This window comes from Sciurus vulgaris (assembly GCF_902686455.1).
Source record: "Sciurus vulgaris genome assembly, chromosome: 2".
Classification (NCBI taxonomy): Eukaryota; Metazoa; Chordata; class Mammalia; order Rodentia; family Sciuridae; genus Sciurus; species Sciurus vulgaris.
Window position 1 is genome coordinate 79,824,556 of NC_136462.1, and position 24,931 is coordinate 79,849,486.

The window sequence follows — 24,931 nt, forward strand, 5'->3', positions numbered from 1 at the left end:
TTTTTTTTGTTTTATTCTGAGACAGAGTCTTGCTGCATAGCTTAAGACCTTAATAAATTGCTAAGGCTAGCCTTGAACTTGTGATCGTCTAGCCTCAGCCTCCCGAGTCACTGGGATTACAGGTGTGCACCAGTGTGCCCTGTGACTTTGCTCTTAATATGATAAAGTGTGGTATGACTTCATCATCTGGGCAGTTGTTTTACCTTGAAAACTGCTTAACATCTATTTATTTGTATTACCAGGATTTGAATTATGGAAAGAGAATTCGTGACATAGATAAGCTTGGTAGAATAGGCCAGACATGGATGCAGCCAAGATGACCCACAAGAAGTAAAAGAAGGAGGGGGTGAAGAAAGTTAAATTTTTTGGAGTCAAAGGTTTAATCTTGTAAAAATCAAGGACAGTTGAAAATGAGAACTGGAAAAGAAATAGAAGACTAGGATAAAAAAATGTATATGAATTAGGTCAGTGGAAGTGAGTTGGGATTGTGAAGTAGTGATACTTGGTATTATGACATTAACTCACTGACAATGTTTTGTTTTGTTTTTTAATTATTGGCCTAGACTGAACCAGTAGAAGCAGACGTTTGGCCCAAAAATTGGGCAAGGAGAGGTAAATGACAATGCATTGACCTTTAAAAACTTATGCTCCTCCCTCCCATGGGGATAAGGAAATATTTCAGAAACTGAACTGTTAACCTTGTTTCTGCCATTAAAAAGTGAGATCTCTGCATGAGATTGAGCCATTATGGGGAAAAGGAAGAGCATGGATGAATAAATAACAAGGACTTGTGAAAGGGACAAAATACCCCATGGAAGAAAGCACAGATTATAAACTGTTATGAATTTAAACTTACAGTTGGTGGAAACTTGTACAGTAGATTTTGAATGACACCTACCAGTACATTTTTAGTGTAACTTTTATCAATTTGAGTAGGAGATGAAAGATAAGTGGCAGAGTAAGACATTATTTAGTAAAAAAGTCAATGATAGTTTTAAGGAAATGTATAAAATTGTTGAATAGATTTTCATTAAATTAAGAAACATAACTTTTCCCATCACCATTTGAGTAATTTGGGGGCCAATATTAAGAGAGGCTGAAATAGCTACTGGAATAGGTTAGCCAGCAGTGAGAAGTAATATGGATCTTGAAATGTGAAAAGTTTATAGTTACTGAATCTAGGAAGATCTTGTTTAACATTAGTGGAGATACCTTTTATGCTTTGTAATTTGACTGATGTGTCAACAGCTGACATAGAACTACTGATGAGTCTGTTCTCTCTATGTCAAAGCTTCTGGAATATTGACTCACATTGTATTGTTTTATGAGGAGAACTGAGATGGTCTGGGGAAAGGAAAAAGTACAGCTTAGGAGTTGTGTGGGAAAGTCTTCAGTCAAGTCTGTACTATCTCTCTACAAATTTCTTGTTTGTCTTCCAAAAGTTAGGAGAAGTAGTCTTATCAAGTAAGACTGTCCTGAATGTCAAACACTGACATCATAGACTAAGAACAGATACCCTTTTTTCATGTATTTGGTTACATGATGATATAATTTCTTGTATTTTGCCAGATGTGATGGCTCACACCTGTAATTCAAGCAACTCTGGAGACTGAGACCAAGTTCAAGACCAGCCAGGGCAACTTAGCAAGACCCTTTCTTAAAATAAAATAAAAGGGCCGGGGATGTAGTTCTGTGGTAGAGTGCTCCTGGATTCAATTTCTAGTACCATCCTCCATCCCCTACTCCACCCTACCCCCCAAAAAAGAAAGAAAAGGGAAGGAAGAACTCCTTGTCTTTTGTAGTTTTCTTTGTTCCATTATTTTCATGAATTTAAAACCTTAGATATAGATTTTATAAACATAATTTCAGCCATTTATAGGACAGTTTCAAAATGAGATTTATTGTCTCATCTTAGAGCTAAGAAGTACCATTTAGTTTCTGTGAGGACTGAATGGTTTATTCCAAATAATATTTACCTTGTCTCATTATTATTTCAGTTTCTCACAAGCTAAACCATGTTGGAGGGTTATACAGAGAATACATTGCACCCATTCATAATCATCATTAATTTTTATGTATTTATGGCATGTTCCAGCAAATAACAGACAAGCATCTTGAGAAGCAGACATGTTTTTATAATTTGCACGAAGAGATTATTTGGGTCTTTAGAGGATATGGACAAGACACTCAAATCATTTTATTAAAATGTTAATAAGTGCTTTTAATAAGGTGTAAACCCAGAAAAACAAAATAATTTAAAAAAATGTAAATAATAGTATGGGTGTTTAAAGGAGGTGAAGGGATCATCAAATCATCACATATTTGGTTATTAAAGGGGCAGAGTTTCAGGGCTCACTTTATGGAGTAAAAGAGCTTTGAGGGTGGATATGTTTCAGCTTTCAGAGATGTTTGGGGTAAGGATAAAGAGGTAAAGGACAATGTGTTCAAACGCTACAGCATAATAGACAAAGCCGTGCAGGTTGGCATCACGTTAAGGGAACTTCATAGACTAGTTGGACTGGAATGTAGAATATGTGTAGGAAATGGCAAGAGAACAGTAGGAATTAAATTTGAATTAAAACGTTGAATCACTTGCAAAGGAAGTTTTTGGTCTTATAACATGAGAAAGGTTTCTGGAGGTGACATCAGAACAAAATGCTATGTATATGTTAATTGATAAGTTAACTAGGATAAAATTTGCAAAACTTCCTGGGTAAAATTGTACTACAAGCTTGGTAAAAGGTGACTTTTTGCCAATAGTAAAGTATCTAAATTCAAGGAAAATTTATAAAATATATCCAGAATTCTTTATCTACCTTCGTGGGAATGCTAGTGGTATATATTTGAATTCTGCCAATTTAAGAACTGAAAACAAAGGTGAATGATTACTGAATTTCCTGATCTGTACCTAAGAAAGATAATTGTACAAGAAAGTAGGCAGATACAGCTGAATACTCTTGACAGATAGCAGCCTCAAAGCGTGTAGATGTAAAAGCCCCAAAAGGGGATGGTTTATTTCTTTTTTAGTTTTCATTTTGAAGCAGAAATGTGGATATTCTTTCTACTATATGTCTGTCTTCCTATTTCCTCATGTTCATCTCTTCTCATTATTATTTAATGCTGTTTGATAGTAAGGATGGTACCTAAGGAGAAATTTTCTCTTGAGGTCATCAACTTTGCTTATTTTTCATTTGTATTTGTATTCCCACAACAGGAGTTCCATCATCTTCCTCAGAAGACCTAGCCATCTTGCTCCATGAAGGTCAGGACAATCTGACATGCACTTGTTTCTTGCCTCTTTACTTGAAGAGTAGTAGTCTCTTCCACTGTGTACGTTTTTTTCTTAATAGGGGAGGGGAGGGGAGAACCAGTACCCCCCCTCCCCTTCCCTCCCTAGCCTGTGAGGAAATACCCTCCATCTTTCCCAAGATGGCAGACCCCATCATGGATCTGTTTGATGACCCAAATTTATTTGGCCTGGACTCTCTGACTGATGACAGCTTTAACCAGGTCACCCAAGACCCCATTGAAGAAGCCCTTGGACTGCCAAGCTCTTTGGACTCCTTGGATCAGATGAACCAGGATGGTGGAGGTGGTGATGTGGGGAGTTCATCATCAAGTGACCTGGTCCCCCCACCAGAGGAAACAGCCCCCACAGAACTTCCCAAAGAATCCACAGTTCCAGCTCCAGAATCCTTAACCTTGCATGATTATACCACTCAGCCTACCAGCCAGGAGCAGCCAGCCCAACCTGTCTTACAGACATCGACGCCAACATCTGGACTCTTGCAGGTCTCCAAGAGCCAGGAGATCCTGAGCCAAGGGAATCCTTTCATGGGTGTCTCTGCCACAGCTGTCTCCTCTAGTAGCGCTGGAGGACAACCACCTCAGTCAGCCCCTAAGATTGTTATCCTTAAGGCCCCACCAAGTTCCTCAGTCACTGGTGCCCATGTGGCACAAATTCAGGCCCAAGGTATCACCAGCACAGCTCAACCACTCGTGGCTGGCACAGCCAATGGTGGAAAAGTCACTTTTACCAAAGTGCTAACCGGCACACCCCTTCGACCAGGTGTTTCCATTGTCTCTGGTAATACAGTGTTGGCCGCCAAGGTCCCTGGGAACCAGGCTGCTGTTCAGCGCATTGTCCAGCCCAGCAGACCAGTAAAACAACTGGTCCTCCAGCCAGTTAAGGGTTCAGCTCCTGCTGGAAACCCTGGGGCCACAGGGCCCCCACTGAAGCCTGCAGTTACACTGACCTCTACACCTACCCAGGTGACTTGAGTGAAAGGGGGAGGTGAATTTTGGTTTCATAGAGGGCCCAGCAACTGTGTGAGAGAGAGCACGCATGAGAGGGAAAGTCTGTTTAAATTCCATCTTTGCTTTTTATCAGCACTGACAGGCGCATACATACTTATTTTGTAGGTGGAAGCAGTTAATGTTAACATATATTTTAAGCTCTTATATGTTTATCCTGTGCCTAGTTGGTGTTAATAAGACAGTCAGTCCCTGTCCTTAAAAGATCTTGCAGTCTCTTTAAGGACAGTAGTATAATCTCTTTAAGGACAGCACTCCCTTACTGCTGGGAAAGAAAGACTTGAAGCAAGAATTTACAATAACTTATGATACATTGTTTTTTGAAAAATATAGGATGCTGTGGAAACAAAGAAACATCTTTGAAAAATCGTTTATTTGCAAAACTTGTAAAAACTATATATATCTTTCTCCTATTCTTATTCCAAAGATTGTCTCCCTTCTACTTTATCCAGTGAAAAGGTTGCTTTCCACTATAAGAAACCAGATGCTCTAGCTGGGCATGTAATCCCAGTGGCGTGGGAGGCTGAGGCAGGAGAATCATAAGTTTAAAACCAGCCTCAGCAGTTTAGTGAGGTCTTAAGAAGCAAGACCCTATTTGAAAATATAAAAAGTACTAGGGGTGTGACTCAGTGATTAAGCTCCCCTGGGTTCAATTCCTGGTACCAAACCAAAAAAAAAAAACAAGAATGAAAGAAAGAAAGCAGATGCTCTGTTGCCTCTGAATAAAAAGCCAAAAAAATTGGGTGGATGGTAGTCATATAAATAGAACCTATAAGGGGCAGATTTCAGTTCAATATAAGGACTTTTGTTTTAACAGATTCCTAAAATGAAGTGACTGTCTTAGAAGATAGCCTCCCATCAGAAGTTTTTTAAAAATGTCTTGGTATCCATTGGGCAGAAGTGTTATAGAAAAAATTCTATCAGGACAGATAGGAAGATAAACAAATGTCTTCTGCTCCTCAGTTATGAATCTAGGATGAAGAAAACTGGTGAAAACATTTCAGGGTATACCATTCTTTAATTTTGTACTTCTCTTGCAATTTCCTTCCCTCACTTTAGGGTGAATCGAAACGCATCACCCTGGTCCTCCAGCAGCCACAGTCTGGAGGTCCCCAAGGACATCGGCATGTTGTGCTAGGGAGTCTACCAGGCAAGATAGTGTTACAGGGCAATCAGCTGGCAGCCCTGACTCAAGCCAAGAACGCCCAGGGGCAACCTGCCAAAGTAGTCACTATCCAGCTGCAGGTACAGCAGCCACAGCAGAAAATCCAGATTGTACCACAGCCTCCATCATCACAGCCCCAGCCCCAGCAGCCATCCTCAACCCAGCCATTGACTCTTTCCTCTGTGCAGCAGGCTCAGATAATGGGACCAGGACAAAGCCCAGGACAGAGACTTTCAGTACCACTCAAGATGGTGCTACAACCACAGGTGAGAAAGTTACATAGCAAGGAAAAGAAAGAACAGTTCTTTTAGTCCTTTGCTAGTACCCTCAGCAGTTGTTGATCAAAGAGATTTATGGCTCTGAACTGAGATGCTGACTTTCATTTCTTTCACGCAGGGAAAGCATTTTAATATCATATAAAGATTAGAGAGTTGAGTGCAAACCTATAATCCCAGCAGCTCAGAAGGCTGAGGCAGGAGGACCACAAGTTTTAGGCTGGCCTTAAACTTAGTGAGGCCGTAAGCAATTTAGTGAGACCTTGTCTCAAAATAAAAAGGATTGGGAATATCTCAGTGGTTAAGCACCTCTTGAGTTAAATCCCAGTACCAAAAATAAATAAATAAGATTAGAGAGTGGGTTTGAGATAAAAGATGATTCATTTTAGAGTATTTGTCTTTGAACTGTTTAATTTACAATCTTGTACTAATATTGTAAAATAAACTGAGCATGGTAGCATGCATATGTGATCCCAGCACTTGGGAGATTGAGGCAAGAGAATTGCAGGTTCATGGTCAGCCTTGGCAACCTAGTGAGACCCTATCTTAAGAAAGTATTCGGGTACAACACACCTAGGTTCTGTCCCCACTATATGCCCAGATACACACACACAATGTGGAGTAAAAAAACAATTCGAAATTGCCTTTTGCTTGAAAGATAAAGAAATAGTCAAATGATTATCACTCCTCCCATACTCAAGGATGAAAAAGGTGGACCAAGAGTCTAATTTGAATTTTTTTTACATTTAGATCAAAGACCAATATTGTTTATGTTGGTTGGAATTTTTCTAAAATAATGAATATGAGAGTATGGCAAAAGGATATTAAAGTTTAATTTGGCAGAATTCTTGCCTTTTCTTACTTCTTCACCATCAAAAAACACATTTTTTTAGATATGTCTAGGTTTGTTGACTTACTCTAAGTCTCATTTTTACAGAAATAGAGAACTAGTTTCTAATCTACCTGGTTTTATTTAAACCATTTAACTACAAACATGTTGAAAATTTAGTGTCTTTATTCCTACAGGCTGGCTCTTCCCAAGGGGCCTCCTCTGGGCTCTCTGTAGTTAAAGTTCTAAGTGCCAGTGAAGTGGCAGCTCTGTCATCACCAGCAAGCTCTGCTCCTCATGCTGGGGGAAAGACAGGAATGGAGGAAAACCGCAGGCTGGAGCACCAGAAGAAGCAAGAGAAAGCAAATCGAATTGTAGCAGAGGCCATTGCTAGGGCCCGTGCCCGAGGTGAGCAGAACATACCTAGAGTCCTGAATGAGGACGAGTTGCCCAGTGTTCGACCAGAAGAGGAAGGTGAGAAGAAACGCAGGAAGAAGAGCAGTGGAGAGAGATTGAAGGAGGAAAAGCCGAAGAAGAGCAAAGCGTCTGGTACCTCCAAAACTAAGGGCAAGAGTAAGCTAAAGTGAGTAGTAACCCTGCTGTTTTGATGGCACTTTTGAGTATGGCAGCATACTCATTTTTAAATAGTATTAAGAGGAACTTGTATTTAACAGCTACCTAGTTCAGGGTGATTGGAATATAATAAGACTTTTCTCATCTGTGTCTTCATGCTTATATGATTAAACAGAAATTTGCAAATTAGCATATTTTAAAAGGAAACACAAAAGCACAGGAAAAATAGATGGTCATTATCTTAGGGATTACATTTAAAAGTTGTGACTATATGTATTTACATATTCTTAATTTTATATCATTATAGTTGAAAGAGATTTCTCACTACTCCTTAAACCATCTACCCAGTAAAAAGATAACTACTGGAGACATAGCTGTCTTTTTCTTGTATTTCATCTGTGAATTAGAAATACTGTCAACCTTGAGCAGTTGACAGTATTTGACAGAGCCATGGCTTACAATAATTCTTATCACAATTGAATGTTCTGTTTCTCTTCCACATGTCCTTTCTCTCTCACTAACTTCTGCTACCTGAAATTCCTTCAGGCTTTATCTGTGCAGGATTTTTCAGGTTTTTAAAATTTTTTTTCTGGGATTTGACCCCATGGCCTCACATGTCCTAGGCAAGCTCTCTATTACTGAGCAGATTTTACAGCTTTTGTGTATTTTTTATTATTTTATTTTAAAAATTTTATTTATTTATTCATTTATTGGTACTGGGGATTGATCCCAGGACTGCTTAACCACTGAGACAAATCCCCAGCCTCTTTTTTTGTTTTTCATTTTGAGACAGAGTCTCACTAGTTGCTTAGGGCCTCACTAAGTTGCAGAGGCTGGCCTTGAACTTACAGTCCTCCTGCCTCAGTCTTCCGGGTCTCTGGGATTACAGGTGTGTACCACCGTGCCTGACTGAATTTTTCAGCTTTTTGAAAGCAAGTTTCATATCTAATTTAATGCATAACAGTTGTCAGAACAGGTATTACCTCCAGTACTTATTAAAAATAAGGAAAACTAATGTTCAAATAATGTCAGAACTGGAACTAAAACAAGGCTTCTTTTTTGTTGTTATTGTTGTGGGGAGTATCAGGGATTGAACTGAACCTAGGGGCACTGAGCCACTTCCCCAGTCCCTTTTTTTTACTTTTTATTTTGGGACAGAGTCTCACTAAGTTGCTTAGGGCCTGGTTAAGTTGCTGGGGCCGACTTTGAACTTGCAATCCTCCTGCCTCAGCTTCCTGAGTCACTGGGATTACAGGTTGCACCACCACACCCAGCAAGATTTTCTAGTTCTTAGTCCAGTTTTCATTCTATTGTCTTATGCTACCTTCTATTATATATTTGTGAACAAATGGGTAGCAAGAATTTGTCAAATCTAGTATAAGGTCAGTCTGTTTACAAACCACAGTATTTTCTTTTTTCAAATATTATACTCAATAGCTGTGTGTCCCATAAATTGAAGATCCAAACACTTATTCTGTCTGGAGCCTTAGTATGTGATGCTTTGGATTGATTTTGTCTTCTTACCCTAAATTTTTCTTGCCCACACTGAAAATGAGATTGTTTTTTCCTTTTTAGCACCATCACTCCTGTAGTGGGTAAGAAGAGAAAACGTAATACCTCATCTGATAATTCAGATGTGGAAGTCATGCCTGCACAATCACCCCGGGAAGATGAAGAAAGCAGCATTCAGGTAAAAAGATCCCTGAAGAACTTAGTATAGGTTAAGTATCCCTGATTAAAAAATCTGAAATCCAAAATATTGCAAGTTCAAAATTTTGAGCGCCAACATGATGCCACAAGTAGAAAAAATAATTCCACACTTACCTCATAAAAATAATTGTATAAAATTAATTTCAGGCTAAGTGTATAAGGTATATATGAAATGTAAATTAATTTTATGTTTAGTCTTGGATTCTATCCCCTAGATATCTCATTTTTATTTATATATAAGTATTCTAACATCAAAAGATCTTTAGTATTCAAAACACTTCTTCTAGTCCTAAGCATTTTGGATAAGGAATATTCAATCTTAGAAAAATCATGTTTAATTTTGGCTGACAAACCAGGAACAGAGAAGTAGACCTAATAGGTGGATGGACCTGGTTATTATCTTCTAAATCTTTTCAGGCAGAAAGCACATTACTGTAAGAATAATACTCATTTTTCCAAGTTGCAGTGTTTTTTGTTTTTGTTTTCCAAATTGCAGTGTTTTAAGAACAGTAAATCATAGGAAATTATGATGCATGATTGTGGTGATGGCTGTGCCAGTACTTCACTTTCTCTTAGAACCGTCCAGCTGTCCCTTTTGCCTTACCTTTTCTATACTTCTGGGTTCTGACTGAATTTTGGTGTGCTGAGACCCAAAGTTTTTTTTCTGCCTTTTGAGTTTGAGCCAGACCAGAAGAACTTCATTCTTTTAATCCTCTGATTTGTTGCCTTATGGTACCATCTTGTCTCTAGTTTCTGACTGTAGAAAAAACCTGGTATTAAGATTCAGGGGACTAGCCAGGTATAGCGACCCAAGCCTGTAATCCTAGCAATTTAGGAGGCTGAGGCAGGAGGATCACAAGTTTGAGACCAGCGTCAGCAACTTAGCAAGGCCCTAAGCAACTTAGTGAGACCCTATGTCAAAATTAAAAATAAAAAGGGCTGGGGATGTGACTCAGTGGTAAAGTAACCCTGGGTTAACCCCCAGTACCACCCCCCCGCCAAAAAAAAAAAAAAAGATTCAGGAAACCCTGTGGTATTTCAGAAGTTCTATGAGCCTTGCCAATTTACTTAACCTAGGTTGTTTGAATTCTTTCATCAGTAAATGAAGTTTTGGACTAAATGAACCTTGAGTGCCTCTTATACTATTAATACTTATAAATTCCTCCCATGCTTATGTTTTGTTGATGCTAGGGATTAAACCCAGGGTTTCATGCATACTAGGTAGGCCCCTATCATTGAGCTCCATCTCCAGCTTTCATTTCTTTCTTAATATACATTCAATACAGTGACAAGCTGATACTTGGCTTTTTATTTGGGAAATAAATACATGAGAATAACCAAGACGTTTTTGAAAAGGAAAATGAGGCACAAGACTCTTGACATTATAGTACAATATTAAAGAATAATTACTAAGACTTCAGAATTGGAGAACAAATAACTGATTAATAAAATATAATAAAGCCTAGAAATAGACTCAGCTAGCAATGGGAGTTTAGTATAGATGATTAAAATACCATTTTCAATCAGTGTAAAAAAAGATTATGCAATAAATTATGTTAGGACAGCTGATTCCCCATTTATGGGGATGAGTACTGGATTTTTTTTCTCTACTTATACAAAAATGTAATTAAAGGTCTAAATTGAAAAACTGAAGTCAAACTTTCTATAAAATATAGATAATTTTTTAAATAATGATCAAGTGGAGTAGAACTTTGTAAGAAAGATATTAAAAATTAGAAGTCATGGCCAGATGTAATTGTACATAACTGTAATCCCAGTTACTCAAGAGACTGAGGCAGGAGGAAATCAAATTGGAACTAGCCTGAGCAATTTAGCAAGACCTTTTCTCAAAACAAAAAATAAAAAGGACCAGCGAATATAGCTCAGTGTAAAGTACCCCTGGGTCAATCCCCAGTATCAAAAAACAAGTAAATAAATAAATAAATAAAATGAAAGCTTAGTGTACTTGATGCACAAAAATTATGTATGGCACAATAAAAAAATTCATGAACAGCATAATGGTTAAGAGAATAAACTCTGGAGCCAGAATTCTTGGTATTCAACTGAGTCTGCTGTTTACTAGCATTGACATTTTCAGCAAATTACTCAATCTCTTGGTGCCTCGGTTTCCTCTCTAGTAAAATGCATTCCTCTACTATGTAGGGTGATGATGGCAGTTAAATGTAACTGTTTAAAAAGTACGCAGAACAGTGCTTAGCTCATGGTAAAAACATATATTAAGAATAATGTACGTATTTATTAAATAACTGAAGTGTTAATGCATTTGCTAAATAAAAACAAAGGCAACTTTTTATACTACAAGGAGTAAAATGATTTGTTAAATATAAAAAGTTGTAAACTAGTTTGCTAAAGGCCTCCATCACAAAATACCATGGACTAGGTTCTTTAAACTACAGACGTTTATATTCTCAGAGTTTTGAAGATTAGCAAGGGTTATCTTCAGGCTTGGTTTCTCTTGAGGCCTGTTTGAATTGCAGATGGCCACCTTCTTGCTGCGTCTTTGCATGGTCTTTCCTCAGTTGGCACACAGCTCTGGTGTCTTTCTGTTTCCCTTACTTCCTTTTTTTTTGGTACCTGGGAGTTGAACCCAGGGGTGCTTAACCACCACTGAGCCACATTCCTAACCCTTCTTACTTTTCATTTTGACATAGGACCTCAATAAGTTGCTTAGGGCCTTAATGAATTGCTGAGGCTGGCATTGAACTTGTGATCCTCCTGCCTCAGACTCTAGAGCCACTGGGATTATAGGTGTGTGCCACTGCCCTTGGCCCCTGTTTCCAGGAATACCAAGCCAGGTGTGAAGGCACATGCCTTTAGTCCTGTTTACTTGGGAGGCTGAGGCAGGACACTTGAACCCAGGTGTTCAGGGCCAGCCTGGGCAACATAACAAGACAAAAGAACACCAGTTATATTGGAATAGAGGCCCCCTCAGTGACCTCATTTTAACTTACTTTAAAGGCTTTGTCTTCAGATACAGTCCCATTCTGAGATACTGGGCTTAGGGTTTCAGCATATAAATTTGGGAAGCAAGAATGACATAGTTCAGCTTGTGACCAGTGGTAATGCCAATATTGACAATTAAGTTTAAAAAAAGGCACTTTACATACAGTTGATGAAAATATTGAGTCTTTTTAGCAAATCGGTTTTTCAATACATAGCAGAATTTAAAATGTTAATACACTTTGACTCAGTGATTCTATACGTAGGAAATTACCTTATGGAGATAGTCTCAAAAGTATTAAGTAATACATGTAGAGTAACAGTATTTGCAAAAGCAAAAATGTCCAAAAAATTAAATGTCCATTTGTGGAAAGATTAAAAAAAAAATCTGTACAGTAGAATATTTCATGCCGTTTTAAAAAATAGGGAAGTAGATTGGGTAAGCTAATGTGGAATATTAAATGAAAAAAACAAGGTATATAATAGTATGTACAATAGTTATAGCTTTTAAAGTATGTGTGTGTATACATATGTACATGAACCAATTTTTTTTCTGGAAGTTGATAAGAATATTTATCTTTGAGTAGAGAAGTTAAAGGCTAAGCAGATCATGATTAATATAATTGGATTTTTTTTAATCCTTTGGAACTTTGAAAATTTTTTCAACTCTGAACATTTGGCATTTTACTTTTTAAATCTACAACACAACAAAAATGTAAACACTACAAAAATCTTCCATTCTAAATCCCAGCTTGTAGTCTCCCAGTTCTCTTCCGAGATAGCGTCTGTTACCATTTTTTTGTATATCCTTCCAGAAATATTCTTTACTTCATGAGCATTCTACTTCCACTTAATACTAGTATTTTATACCTATTCTTCTGTGCAACTTTTTTTCTAAAAACTCAAGGATACATTTGGAAGTTGTTCTCTATCTAAAGAAAATGGATCTAGCCCACCTTTCCCTACCCTTCTTTTTCTTATGAAAATTTTCAAACATACACAAAAGTGGGGATTATTTAAAGTCCCATGTTCCCCTTCTTCCACTTCGTTACTTATCAACAGATGATCATTAATCCTTTCTCTAATTCCCAGTTCTGCCCTCTTTCTGGATTATTTTTAAGCAAATCCAAATAACTTTTTGAATTGTCTCTTAAGTTTAAAAAAATTTTTTTAAAATACAACATGATAAATGCAATAAAAATCAAATAATGGGGCTGGGGATATAGCTCAGTTATTAAAGTGCTTGCCTCACAAGCACAAAGCCCTGGGTTCAGTCGCCAGCACTGAAAAAAAAAATTAAAAATTAAAAATCAAACAATGCTGAAGTGTATAAGTTAAAAAGTAGATTGTCTATTTTAATTCTACTCTTCAGAAATAATTATCTGTAGTTTATGTGTCCTACCAGTCTTTTTTTTTTTTAATAAGATAGAATGTATTAGTCAGTTTTCTATTGTTAATAGCCCAGTTTTAGCAAAATGAGATTTATTTTTGTTCATGGTTCTGGAGGGCCAAAGTGGAAGTGATGACATTTTTTGCTGGCAGTTTCTAGGCAATGCAGGGCATCATATAGCAAGGGGCAGCCAGCTCATGTGTCTCTCTCCCATCTGGTATCTTTCCTTTTTTTTTCCCCCTTCTTTTTTTTTTTTTTTTTTTTTTGACAGTGCTATGAATTGAACCCAGGAGGACACACATGCTAGGTAAGCAGTCTATCACTGAGCTGCACCTCAGGTCTCTTTCCCTCTCTTATAAAACTACCACTATTCCATTGTGGGGGCTCCATCCTGATGACTTTATTGAATTCTAATCCCTCCTAATGACTGCACCTGTAAAACCATGGTTGGATTAAAGTTCATTTCTCTCTCTCTCTCTCTCTCTTTTCCAGGGAGGGGGCGCTGTACGGGGGATAGAACTCAGAGAGTAGACAATGGGAATGAACACTTGCTAGGCAAATGATCTTCCATTGAGCTGGGTCCTTCACTGGTCCTGCCCCACCATTTTTTCTTTTTTTAGTGGAATGCTGGGGATGGAACTAAGGGCCTCATACATGCTAGGCAAATGCTCAACCACTGAGCTATGTCCCCAGCCCCAATTCTTTTTAAATTTTATTTTGAGACATTGTCTCACTAAGTTACCCAGATTGGCTTTGAATTTGTAATCCTCCTGCTTCGGCCTCTTTAGTAACGTGGATTACAGGTATGAACTATATCGCAAAGTTTCCTCCTCCTTTATACCTCACAATGGGAATTAAATCTCAACATATGAATTCTTTGGGACACTCAAACGATAGCATACCTACAGTGAAATATACATAGATATTTATTTGTATAATTTGGTGAGTTATGACAAATGTGTACATCTAAGTAAACACCCAAATCTTGATAAAGATTTCCAAAATGTTCCTTTTTATTGTCTTCCAGCTGGTCTATCCCTCTTTCCCCAGGCAACCCTTGTTTTGATTTTCTCCTTTTTATTTGAGGTACTTTCTTTCTTCCTTTCACCATTCTGATCTCTGTCACAAGAAGTTAACTTCACTTGTTCTTTAACTTTTCATGTAAATGAAATCATGCAGTCTATATTCTTAGGTCTCAATTCTTTCAGTGTTTTTTGAGATTGATCCATGTTGAATTTATCAATACGTGTTCTTTTTTTCTTGAGCAATATTTAATATTATGAATTTACCATAATTTTTATGTCCATTTTCCTGTTGATGGATATTTGGTTGTTTCAAATTAGGGTCTCTTATGAATCAAAAGTTGGAATAAATATTGTTAGTGTAAGTATTTGTGGGCATAGGTTTTAATTTCACATTACTAGATTCCTAGGAATGAAATTAATAGACCAGAGTAAACATTGTAAGAATGTGCCAGTTTTCTAAAGTGTTATTTTACACTTGCAGCAGTAATGAATTTCAGTTGTTAAACATCTTCACGTTTTGTATTGTTGATTCCATTCTTTTTAGTGATCCTTTCTCTAGAAACCTATTTTTATCCTGTAACATAATTTGTTTAACAAGTAGTCTTTTTTATGGTCACTTAGGTTTTTTTATGGTGTTTTACAATTAGTGCTACAGAAATTTTTACACACATGCAGATTTATCTGTAGGATGGTATCTTTGAAGTAAAATTGCTTTGTCAAAGAGTATTTTCAGATTTTCCTCCATTAGGGCCGGGGATATAGCTCAGTTGGTAGAGTGCTTGAGTGCTTGCCTGGCAAGCACAAGGCCTGGGTTCAATCCCCAGCACTGCAAAAAAAAAAAAAAAAAAAAAGGAAAAAGAAAATTTTCCTCCATTGAGATTATGCCTGTTTGCATACTCATTAATGGTGTTTGAGTTCCTTTTTGTTATACGGGTTTGTTTTTTGTTTCTTTGTGGAGTGGATGGAGCCCGGGGTCTCATACATGCTAAGGCAAGCTCTCTACCTACATCCACAGCCCTTGTTTCAAATGTCTTGATCAGAACATTCCAATTTTTGCCAGTCTATTAGGTGAAAAAAGAAAAATCTGTTTAGTATTTTAAGTATAAGCATTTTTTAATGTTTAAAAATAAATTTTTTTTTCTAGAAATTGTCTTTTCATGCTAGTTGCCCTTTTGTGTTATTAACCTTTGTCTTTGTTATTCAAAAGAACTCTTCTTTATTAAATGTATCAGATGATATCTTTCTCAGGTTATTGTTTGTCTTAATTTTGCTTACAGTGGATTGTATTATGCAAGTAATGTTAAATTTCTTCATATTGTCAAGTTGATCAACATATTATAAGACCCTTCCTAACCCAGGTTTATAAAAAAAAAATTTTTCCTTAGAAATTTCATGTCTTTTGCACTTTTCTTTGATCCTTTTAGCATTTTCTTTCATTCTCTACGTGGATAGCTATCCATTTCCAATCCCAATTATAGAGGAATCTACCTCTTCACTTATTAGAAGTATTATTTTTGTGATTTTTCTAAAGCCATATAAGTGTTCTAGTCTATAGTTGAGGACTATTTCTTTGACCTTTTTATCTCTTAAGAATATATCAAACTTTGTTACATAGTATAACTTTATATTGTTTTTTCTGGTAAGGTCCACTATACTTTTTCCTTTTATTCCTGGTTATTCTTAGATGTTTATATGTGTTTGTATTTTAGAATCTGTTTATCTAATTAAAAATGTTCTCAATTTTTTTTTTGTCCAATTCATGAAGTTAGGAAGAATTTACTCCTTTTTTATTTAATTTTTTAATTCTTTTTAGTTATGCATGACAGTAGGATGTATTTTGACATGTTATGCATACATGGAATATAACTTCCCAATCTCGTGATTGTACATTATGTGTTTTCATCTATGAACATAGGAAAGCAATGTCTGATTCATTCTACTGTCTTTCCTATTCCCGTCCCACCTCCCCGCCTTCTGGTCATTCCCCTTTGTCTAACCCAGAGTACTTCTGTTCTTCCTTCTCCCCTCCTTATTGTGTGTTAGCATCTGCATATCAGAGAGAACATTTGGCCTTTGGTTTTTTGGGCTTGGCTTATTTGAATTTACTCTTCTTGGAGCTGAGGATGTAGCTCAGGTGTAGAGGTGCTTGCCTCACAAACACAAGGTCCTGGGTTTAATTCCCAGCACTATGAAAAAAAGGAAGTTAAGCTGATCTGAATTTACTCATCTTAAGACTTAAAAACAGGTATTTTACCATTTATTCAGTTTATCTATTATGTCCTAATACTGTTTTCAAGTTTATTTCACATAAATTTTATATATGCCTTATTAAATCTAATCATTTAGATAATTAATCTTTGTGTTTTCATAAATGGGATATTTTATTATATTCTCTAATCACCTTTATATAGAAATGCTTTTTTTTTTTTTTTTTTTTTTTTTTACTAGGGATTGAACCCAGGGACATTATTTAACCACCAGGCTACATCCCCAACTCTTTTTAACTTTGAGATAGGCCTTGCTAAGTTGCTGGAGCTGGCTTTGAACTGCAGTCCTTCTTCCTGCCTCAGCCTCATGAGTGGCTGGGATTAAAGGTGTGCGCTACCACACCCAGCACTGACTATTGATTTTCTAAAGCTGATTTTTTTTTTTTTTTTTTTTTTTGGGCGGTGCTGGGGATTGAACCAGGGCCTTGTACTTATGCATTCTACCAATTGAACTGTATCTCCAGTCCCTAAACCTGATTTTATAACAGGAAAATTTTTTCAATTTCAGTAGTTATATCATTTGATTCTTTTGGATTTTCCAGGGCTATATCATGATTGAAATATAAATAGTTTTATCTCCCCTTCCTCCCTTATTTATTAACATGGGCTACAAGTATTTAAAGTGTCTTACTGAAACACTGTAAAGAATAAAGTGACTTGGGAAGCCGAGGGAGGAGGATCCCAAGTTCAAGGCCTGCTTCTAATTTAGTGAGACTGTCAAAATGAAAAATGCTAGGGATGTGACTTGGTGGATTCTCCTCTGTTTGGTCCCCAGTACCCCCCACCCAAAAAAAAAGGGTAGAAGTAAAATGAATTAATAAGGAAAACATCTCTCTAAGAAATAATTTAAAAAGTAAACAGCTAAATAATACAAAAATTTTATTCTGTGAATCTTGAGGAGTATCACAAAAAAGAAAATTAGAAACACAATATTCTTGTACCTTTGCATTTAAGGGTTGTTTGTATTTTGAAGTATATTGCACCCTGTAGCTTAAAAGTCCTGTTTGATGCGGGCACTGTGGCACATGCCTGTAGTCTCAATGATTCGTGAGACTGAGGGAGGAGGATTGTGTTTTTGAGACCCAACCTCAAAATAAAAAATAACAAAGGGTTGGGGATGTGACTTAGTGATTAAATACCCTAGAGTTCAATTCCCAGTCCAAACAAATGTCCTGTTTGAATTTTCTAAAGCTTCTTACATGTAGGGCATACGTTTCTCTCTGGGTTTCTGGCCTTTGATAAAGCAATTCAGCAAACTGATAAAGAATATCATAGTTTGACAAATAAGTTGTTTTCTTTTGGTTTGAGTTTTCATAGGAGTTTTGTATTAAAAGCTAAGGAAATGAGCAAAGGCAAATGCTTTTTTGCCTTTTCTCTCTTTGAAGACCTAAGCAGTTATTTTAACTATTCTTTTTCTCTACAGAAGAGACGCTCAAACCGCCAAGTGAAACGAAAAAAATATACAGAAGACCTTGACATAAAGATCACAGATGATGAAGAAGAAGAAGAGGTGGATGTAACTGGTCCAATAAAACCTGAACCTATCCTCCCTGAACCTGTGCAAGAACCAGATGGCGAGACTTTGCCTTCGATGCAGTTTTTTGTGGTAAGCTGAAAATGTAAGCTATTTGAGGAGTCTGTCCTCCTCTGTCAGTCATTTGTTGACTGTTTACATCTTTTTCTGCAGGAGAATCCCAGTGAAGAAGATGCAGCTATTGTAGACAAAGTGCTTTCTATGCGAGTTGTAAAGAAGGAGGTAAGGCTTCTATCTTTAATGTCAGCCCATGTTGCTGCACTTGCAGGTTTTATTTAATGAGCATCTTTGGATGACAGAGTATATTGCTAGAGTCCAGTTATGAGAGATATGATGGGGGAAAGTTGAATATAAGATAGGAACTGTCTTATTGTCTTTTCTGTCACTAATTCTTGTATAATGGGTAAACACATTTTTTCCTAACTAGCAAACCTCTATTTGGAGTATCAGAATAGTTCCTGAATCCCTGAGTCAAAAATATATTTAGGGAACATTAGGATAAAAGTTTGCCATGTGTGGGTAATATTAAAGGTTCTTTCTTTGACAAACAAGGGATTAGTGATTATAATTTCTTTTTTTCTTCTCAGCTTCCCTCTGGACAATATACAGAAGCAGAAGAATTCTTTGTCAAGTACAAGAACTAGTATGTTATCTTTATAAAAATCTTATCAGTTCAAACTCCACAGGGTCCTGGAAAAAGGTCCCTTGTGTAGATTTTCATGGGTGGGAACATGTCTCTTTTTTGTAAAAATATCTTAGCCCAAATTGCCATTTTTAATGGGGAAATGACTATTGAGTAAGAAATTTGGGAATTTAAATGATTGTGTTTATTTGCAGGAAGGTGAGGAAAGAGTAGTTTCTGATAAAATCCTTTATAATCTCCTCTACCTTAGCCTAAATCCTAAGGCTTGCTCTGCAGAGTATGCCCCCTGGACCAACAGAATTAGCATGATTTTGGATGCTAATTTTTGCACACCCTAGACCAGATAGATGACTTATTTGCAAATTAAAGTTTTAGAAGCACTGCCTTAAGATACCCTGCCCCCCTTTAAGCATACATTTATCAATTCCAGTGTTGGTTAATCCCCAAATCTCCAAGACTTAGACTGCACTTTTCCCTTTCTTGAGCCATGACTCATTATTTCTATTTTCTTTAGCTCCTATCTACACTGTGAATGGGCTACTATCTCACAACTAGAAAAGGATAAGAGGATCCATCAAAAACTAAAGCGCTTCAAAACCAAAATGGCTCAGATGAGACACTTCTTCCATGAGGTAATTAGGAATTGGTATTACCTCTCATTTCTTTCATAAAAGCACAAATTACTAGTGTTATCACTCTTGTCTAATCCATTAAATAGTTTATAGTTGGTTTATATATATCGGTATAAAGTTTTAACTTTGATCACTTATTTTCCTTACTTAATCACCCCATGCTTTGTACTTTTAGGTTTAAAATGGTCTATTTATTTGTCCTAGGGTACAGTATTATGAGATTGACTTACTCGATACATGGAACGTATTTTCAAAGGGGATGATAAAATAATCTCTGCTCTACTCTCCCTCTAATATCAATCTGTAGCTATTGATGGTCTCTTTAGATATAAGAATCTGTATCATTTATAGAAAGTTTTTCACCTTTCTGATTTCTATGGTATCAGAGAGCGATAAGCTTTTGATTTCCCAGAGCCAGGGTTACTACTAATTAAGCACTGGAATAAGAGAAGTAAAGAAGTGTGTCCTTTATATTTGAAAATTTGGAGTTATTCATGGCTTTGACTTTTAATTGTATGATGTAAATGGAAGGAATAGTGGAATGGATAGACAAGCAAAGGAAATGAAGGAATGGAGATGGGCTGTGTTTAAAACTCTTGGGAACATTTAAGTATGAAGCAGAGCAGAAAAAGAGTTGAAGATGGGAAATAGTAGAGCACATTTGTATGAATGATTTGATAAAGATTCCTAAGAAGGAAGTAAGTCCAGAGCTTATATGGAAAGAGTAGCCCTTGTTAGGTAAAAGAAATACTTTCTCTGGTAGCAGGTGAGAAGATAGGTACAAATCCAGGTAAGGAAATACTTTGTAGGATTTGATATTGTGAAAAGAGGGAACTCCTATTGAATTACAGATTTTTAAAGCTGGATTGTCTGCTACGGGTGTGGGAAATGGGTTTACTGTCCAGTGATTTCTTGGGTCTTATAGTTTCATTTCATAACTCATCTAGGATGAAGAACCTTTCAATCCAGACTATGTAGAAGTGGATAGGATATTGGATGAGTCTCACAGTATTGACAAGGATAATGGTGAGGTAAGTTAGGGCATGGAGGAACATGAAGGCCTCTTATAGATGTCTGCTGGTGTGCTTGTCAATCCTTTCTTTCAGATGTGGATGAAAAATCCCTTAGACTGAAAAGATATTTCTCAGATTTTCTGTGGGATCCTTAAAAAGATAATGGGAAGGTAAAGGAGTAGTCTTTCTAAAAGGAAAGAGTCTCACAGAGTCAGATATCTGGGAGATATAAATGCTGAAGAGACATTCATTTTGGTCTCATTTCCCCTCAGATTTTATATGGAAGACTTGGGATGCTCAGTTGGAGATGGGGTCCCAAGGGATACTTTGCAAATTCCTAAGTTTAGGAATATAAAAATATTTACGGGGGCTCCTCCTAATCATGTTTTTGAGAATTAACTTTTTCCTGAACTATTAAATGTTTTCATTAGTTGTTAAAACAGATCTGCTGCATTTGTATCAGTATTTTAAGACAGATTTTAGGATTCCACTCCCACAAGTTCAGATTAAGTGAATCAAGGGTGGAACTCCAATATATTTAAATTGCATCTCAGAGGGTTTCATGCATAGTTTGATTGGAAAATCATTGCACTAATAGTGTCATAGATTGAGGAACATATCTTACATATGATTAAAAACTTGCTGATACAGATTCACAAATCACCTATTTTGTATTCCAAATAGAGTTATATGGATCTAAACCACCAATGAATTCAACATTCTTTTAAATTTACTAAAAAACATATATTTAGGCTCCAAATCACCATTTTCTTAGGACTCTTCACTTGCTTTTTACTTCAAGCCATAGTTTAGCTTTGCAGGCCCATATTTTATAAGCAAAATTTTTACTTCTTGTTACAGGGACCACTAGAGAAAAAAAGAACCTTGTTATAATATTGATGCTGGGTGATGAGCAGAGCTGACTCATGACTTAAGTAACTTGTATCCATTCATTATTCTAAAACACCCTCTGAGTCATATTCTTCCCTCCATAAAGTTACCCTATTTTCTAAGATTTCAGGATCACTTAGTCATTATCTTAGAAGTCCAGAGCCTGTTACATTTTAGTGTCTTTAAATCCTAATAAGTATGCTTCAGGTAACATATATTATTATTTTGGGTTGGGGTGGGAGTTATTGTGTGTTCATTTCTGGGAGGTGATTGGAGAATGGGCTAGTCAGTAGGTTAGCTACTCTTAAATTCTTCTCATTGTTTTCAGGATCTCAGCCTTCCCAGCTTTGAAAGTCTTTCGCTCTCTACCAGCATACTTACCCTTCCAAAAGCCTTTGGTCTGGCCCCTTTGAAATGTGTTGCAACTGGCATGACAGATGAAAATGTTTTGATACCCTGATAATATAATTTATGCTCCCAATGTTGGAAAATAACATTCTGTGTATCCATTTTCCCTTTTTCTAAAGTGAGTTTAACTTGTCATCCATTTTACATTACCTAATAGTGGGAATAATAAGTATTACGTACATAGGAACTTAAGTTATAATGCTATAAATATGTTATCTGTGCAAATGGCTTTACATAGAGAGTGACCCAAGTCATTACAGTAAAGAAAAAGGTGAAAAGAGCAGCTGGATTAATTCTAGAGTATTCTTTCATCTGTGGCTATATGGAGGCATTTTCACACTTATTGCTGGCCGTTTTTTTCCCTCTGTATTGGGATTGAACCCAGGATCGCTCTATCACTTAGCTACACCCCCAGCCCTGTTTAGTTTTTATTTTGATACAGGATCTTGCTGAGTTGCTGAGGGTCTAGCTAAGTTGCTCAGGCTGACTTCTACCTTCAGCCTTCCAAGTTTGCCAGGATTACAAGCATGTGCCACCATGCCTAGCTATTGCTGGTTCTTTTAAGGAATTGGTAGAGATTCCTGTTGATTACACTAGGCCTAATCTGATCCTTCTTGCTTTATATAGGCCAAAAAATGGAAGAACTTTTAAGAGCAGTGATCATCTTAAATAGTTGAAATAAGAGCTATTTTGCTCTTAGCAATGGAACGCCAACGGAATAGTGCCATAGTTGGAGCTTCAGCATTTTATCTTTCTCTTCACTCATGTTACCTTTCTTCAATGATACCTGTTGTAGTTAACTCCTAACTTCCTGGGTTCATAGGTAAATTGCTTTATGACCGTAATGTGCTCTTGAAGTGCATTGGTACTCAGAGGTTTAGGGGTTCCAAAACTGTATGATGTTATGGCTCCTACAGGTTTATCCTGTTCCTCATCCTAAAAGTAGCTATTTTATCAAATTCAATGCCATGGCCAGACATGGTGACGCATGCCTGTAATCCCAGCAGCTTGGCAGGCTGAGGCAGGAGGATCGAGAGTTCAAAGTGAGCTTCAGCAAAATTGAGGCAGTAAGCAACTCAGTGAGACTGTCTCTAAATAAAATGCAAAATAGGGCTGGGAATGTGGCTCAGTGATCAAGTGCTTCTGAGTTCAATCCCTGGTACAAAAAAAAAAGGTGCGAGGAAAATAGTATAGAATTGAACCCTATCTTTTTAGTTTCAACACAGTATAGGAAAATAATAGTCCTTTTTACCCTCTTTTGGTTGGCTGATAAATATAACATTTTAGTGCTTAGTATTGTAGAAAATGTTCCTAGAAATTTGCTTTTATGAACAGATTTTGTAGAATTGCCTGGAAGAATGATCAAAGGCATGAATAGTACATCAGCAGGAAATCCTAGGGTTGATTTGTTTAGTCTGATATTTTTCAGCACCTTTTAGGTGTCAACACTTTGATCTAATTTTATAGTCAAATTCTTATCCTTTAACCACAACAGAAAATACAGAATCAGGTTTATTACAGTGTTGGCTTCTTCCCTCCTAGCCTGTAATTTACTACCTGGTGAAGTGGTGCTCTCTACCCTATGAGGATAGTACATGGGAGCTAAAAGAAGATGTTGATGAAGGCAAGATTCGAGAATTTAAACGGATCCAGTCAAGGCATCCAGAACTCAAAAGGGTGGTAAGTACATTTGCAATTAGAAGGTAAATGTATCTATAAAGGTCTATTATGTACAACAAGGATTTAATTTTTTCCTACAGAAGTTTTTGTTTTTTGAGTTTTCTATTATGGAACTTGAGAAGAAATAGTACCTACCCTTCACTCAATTAACAGTTACTAGTACATGGCCAGCCTTGGGTCATGCCTTTCCCTGCACATTCATTTCCCGGTTTCCCTGGTTATTTTAAATCAAATTGCAGATTCCTTCAATTCATTTTAAATTATTTTAGTGTTTATTTCCAAAAGATAAATAATACCATTATTTCACCCCCAAATTAATCATTTCTTAATTTCAGTCAAATTATATACATTTCCCTGATTGTCTTTTAATTTCTGTTAAAGCCTTTGAATTGAATTCTAAGATCTGTATATTGCACTGGGGATGTAGTTCAGTGGTAGAGCAATTGTCAAGCATTTCCCAACCCATGAGGAAAAAAAGAAAGTAAAGATCCATATTGCTATCATTTAATATATCTCAAGTTGCTTATAGTTCCCCCTTAGAACTTTTCTCCCTTCTTCAAAAGTTTTTCTTGAAGAAACTAGGTGATTTGTTCAATAGGGCTTTTCACAGTCTGAAGATTTCTGATTTTATTCCCCTTGGTATCTCTCAACATGTTCTCTGTCCTTAATAGTTCTCTCTCCTCCTCCCCCCCCCCCCCCGCTAGGAATCTAACTTTCCCTGATATCTCACATGAATAGTTAGATTTAGAGCTGTATTCTCCAAAATGGCAGCCACTAGCCCCATTTTTTAACACTGTGGGCAGTTCTGTTAGATATCAGTGTTCTAGAGGTTTGATCAGATAGAGAAGGGAGCCCACTGAATCTCCTTCATGGACAGTTGTGTTTACTTCTATCAGGTTGAATTTTGTGATGTTAACAGCCATTTATGGTCATTTCATAGATCCACCCTTTAACCATTTTTTAGTAATGATATTTTAATTCTCTATTTTATTCATTTATTAACCAGAATCTTCTATTAAAGAAGTTTGTTTCATCTACTGTTAGTTTCCTTGAGACAGAGATTGTATAGAAAAAACAAATACTTTATATTCTTTCCCTTTATTTCCCAGTTTCTAAAATGAAGTAGTTCCCTAGCACCTTTCAAAAGTGACCAGTGGGGGACTGGGGCTGTAGCTTAGCAGTAGAACACTTGTCTCACATATGTGAGGCACTGGGTTTGATCCTTAGCACCACATAAAAATAAATAAATAAAATAAATAAAGGCATTGTGTCCATTTACAACTACAAAAATTAAAAAAAAAAAAAAAAAAAAAAGTGACCAGTGGGTCATGTGCGGTTGCACACACCTGTAATCCTAGCAGCTCAGGAGACTTGGTCAAGAGGATCTCTAGTTCAAAGCGAGTGTCAACAATTTAGTGAGGCACTTAGCAACTCAGCAAGACCTGTCTCTAATAAAATGTAAAAAAGGGCTGGGGATGTGGCTCAGTGGTTAAGCACTCTGGGTTCAATCCCTAGTACCAAAAAAAAAAGTAAACAGTGAGTTTTTTCTTTTTTCTTTCCTTTTGTCTTCTTTTTTAACTAACATTAAGAACCCATGATTTTAAATATAGTCAGGTTTGAA

General features: G+C 36.7%; 1 protein-coding gene across 9 annotated transcripts in view; it reads left to right on the plus strand.

Moving 5' to 3' along the window:
• The window catches only part of CHD8 (chromodomain helicase DNA binding protein 8), a 65,280-nt gene that overhangs the window by 15,848 nt on the left and 24,501 nt on the right, over positions 1-24,931 (plus strand). For 5 of the 9 annotated variants that reach the window (XM_079128683.1, XM_079128688.1, XM_079128686.1 and 2 more), the window contains 10 exons: positions 3,215-4,272; positions 5,374-5,745; positions 6,781-7,166; positions 8,732-8,846; positions 17,933-18,115; positions 18,197-18,265; positions 18,631-18,686; positions 19,201-19,318; positions 20,266-20,349; positions 23,173-23,310. In XM_079128683.1, coding sequence (XP_078984809.1) covers positions 3,430-4,272; positions 5,374-5,745; positions 6,781-7,166; positions 8,732-8,846; positions 17,933-18,115; positions 18,197-18,265; positions 18,631-18,686; positions 19,201-19,318; positions 20,266-20,349; positions 23,173-23,310 — 2,364 coding nt within the window. In that variant the 5' untranslated portion in view covers positions 3,215-3,429. Of the gene's footprint in view, positions 1-3,214; positions 4,273-5,373; positions 5,746-6,780; positions 7,167-8,731; positions 8,847-17,932; positions 18,116-18,196; positions 18,266-18,630; positions 18,687-19,200; positions 19,319-20,265; positions 20,350-23,172; positions 23,311-24,931 lie in introns of those variants that run through there. The other 4 variants (XM_079128690.1, XM_079128691.1, XM_079128687.1 and 1 more) reach the window with 3 other exon arrangements.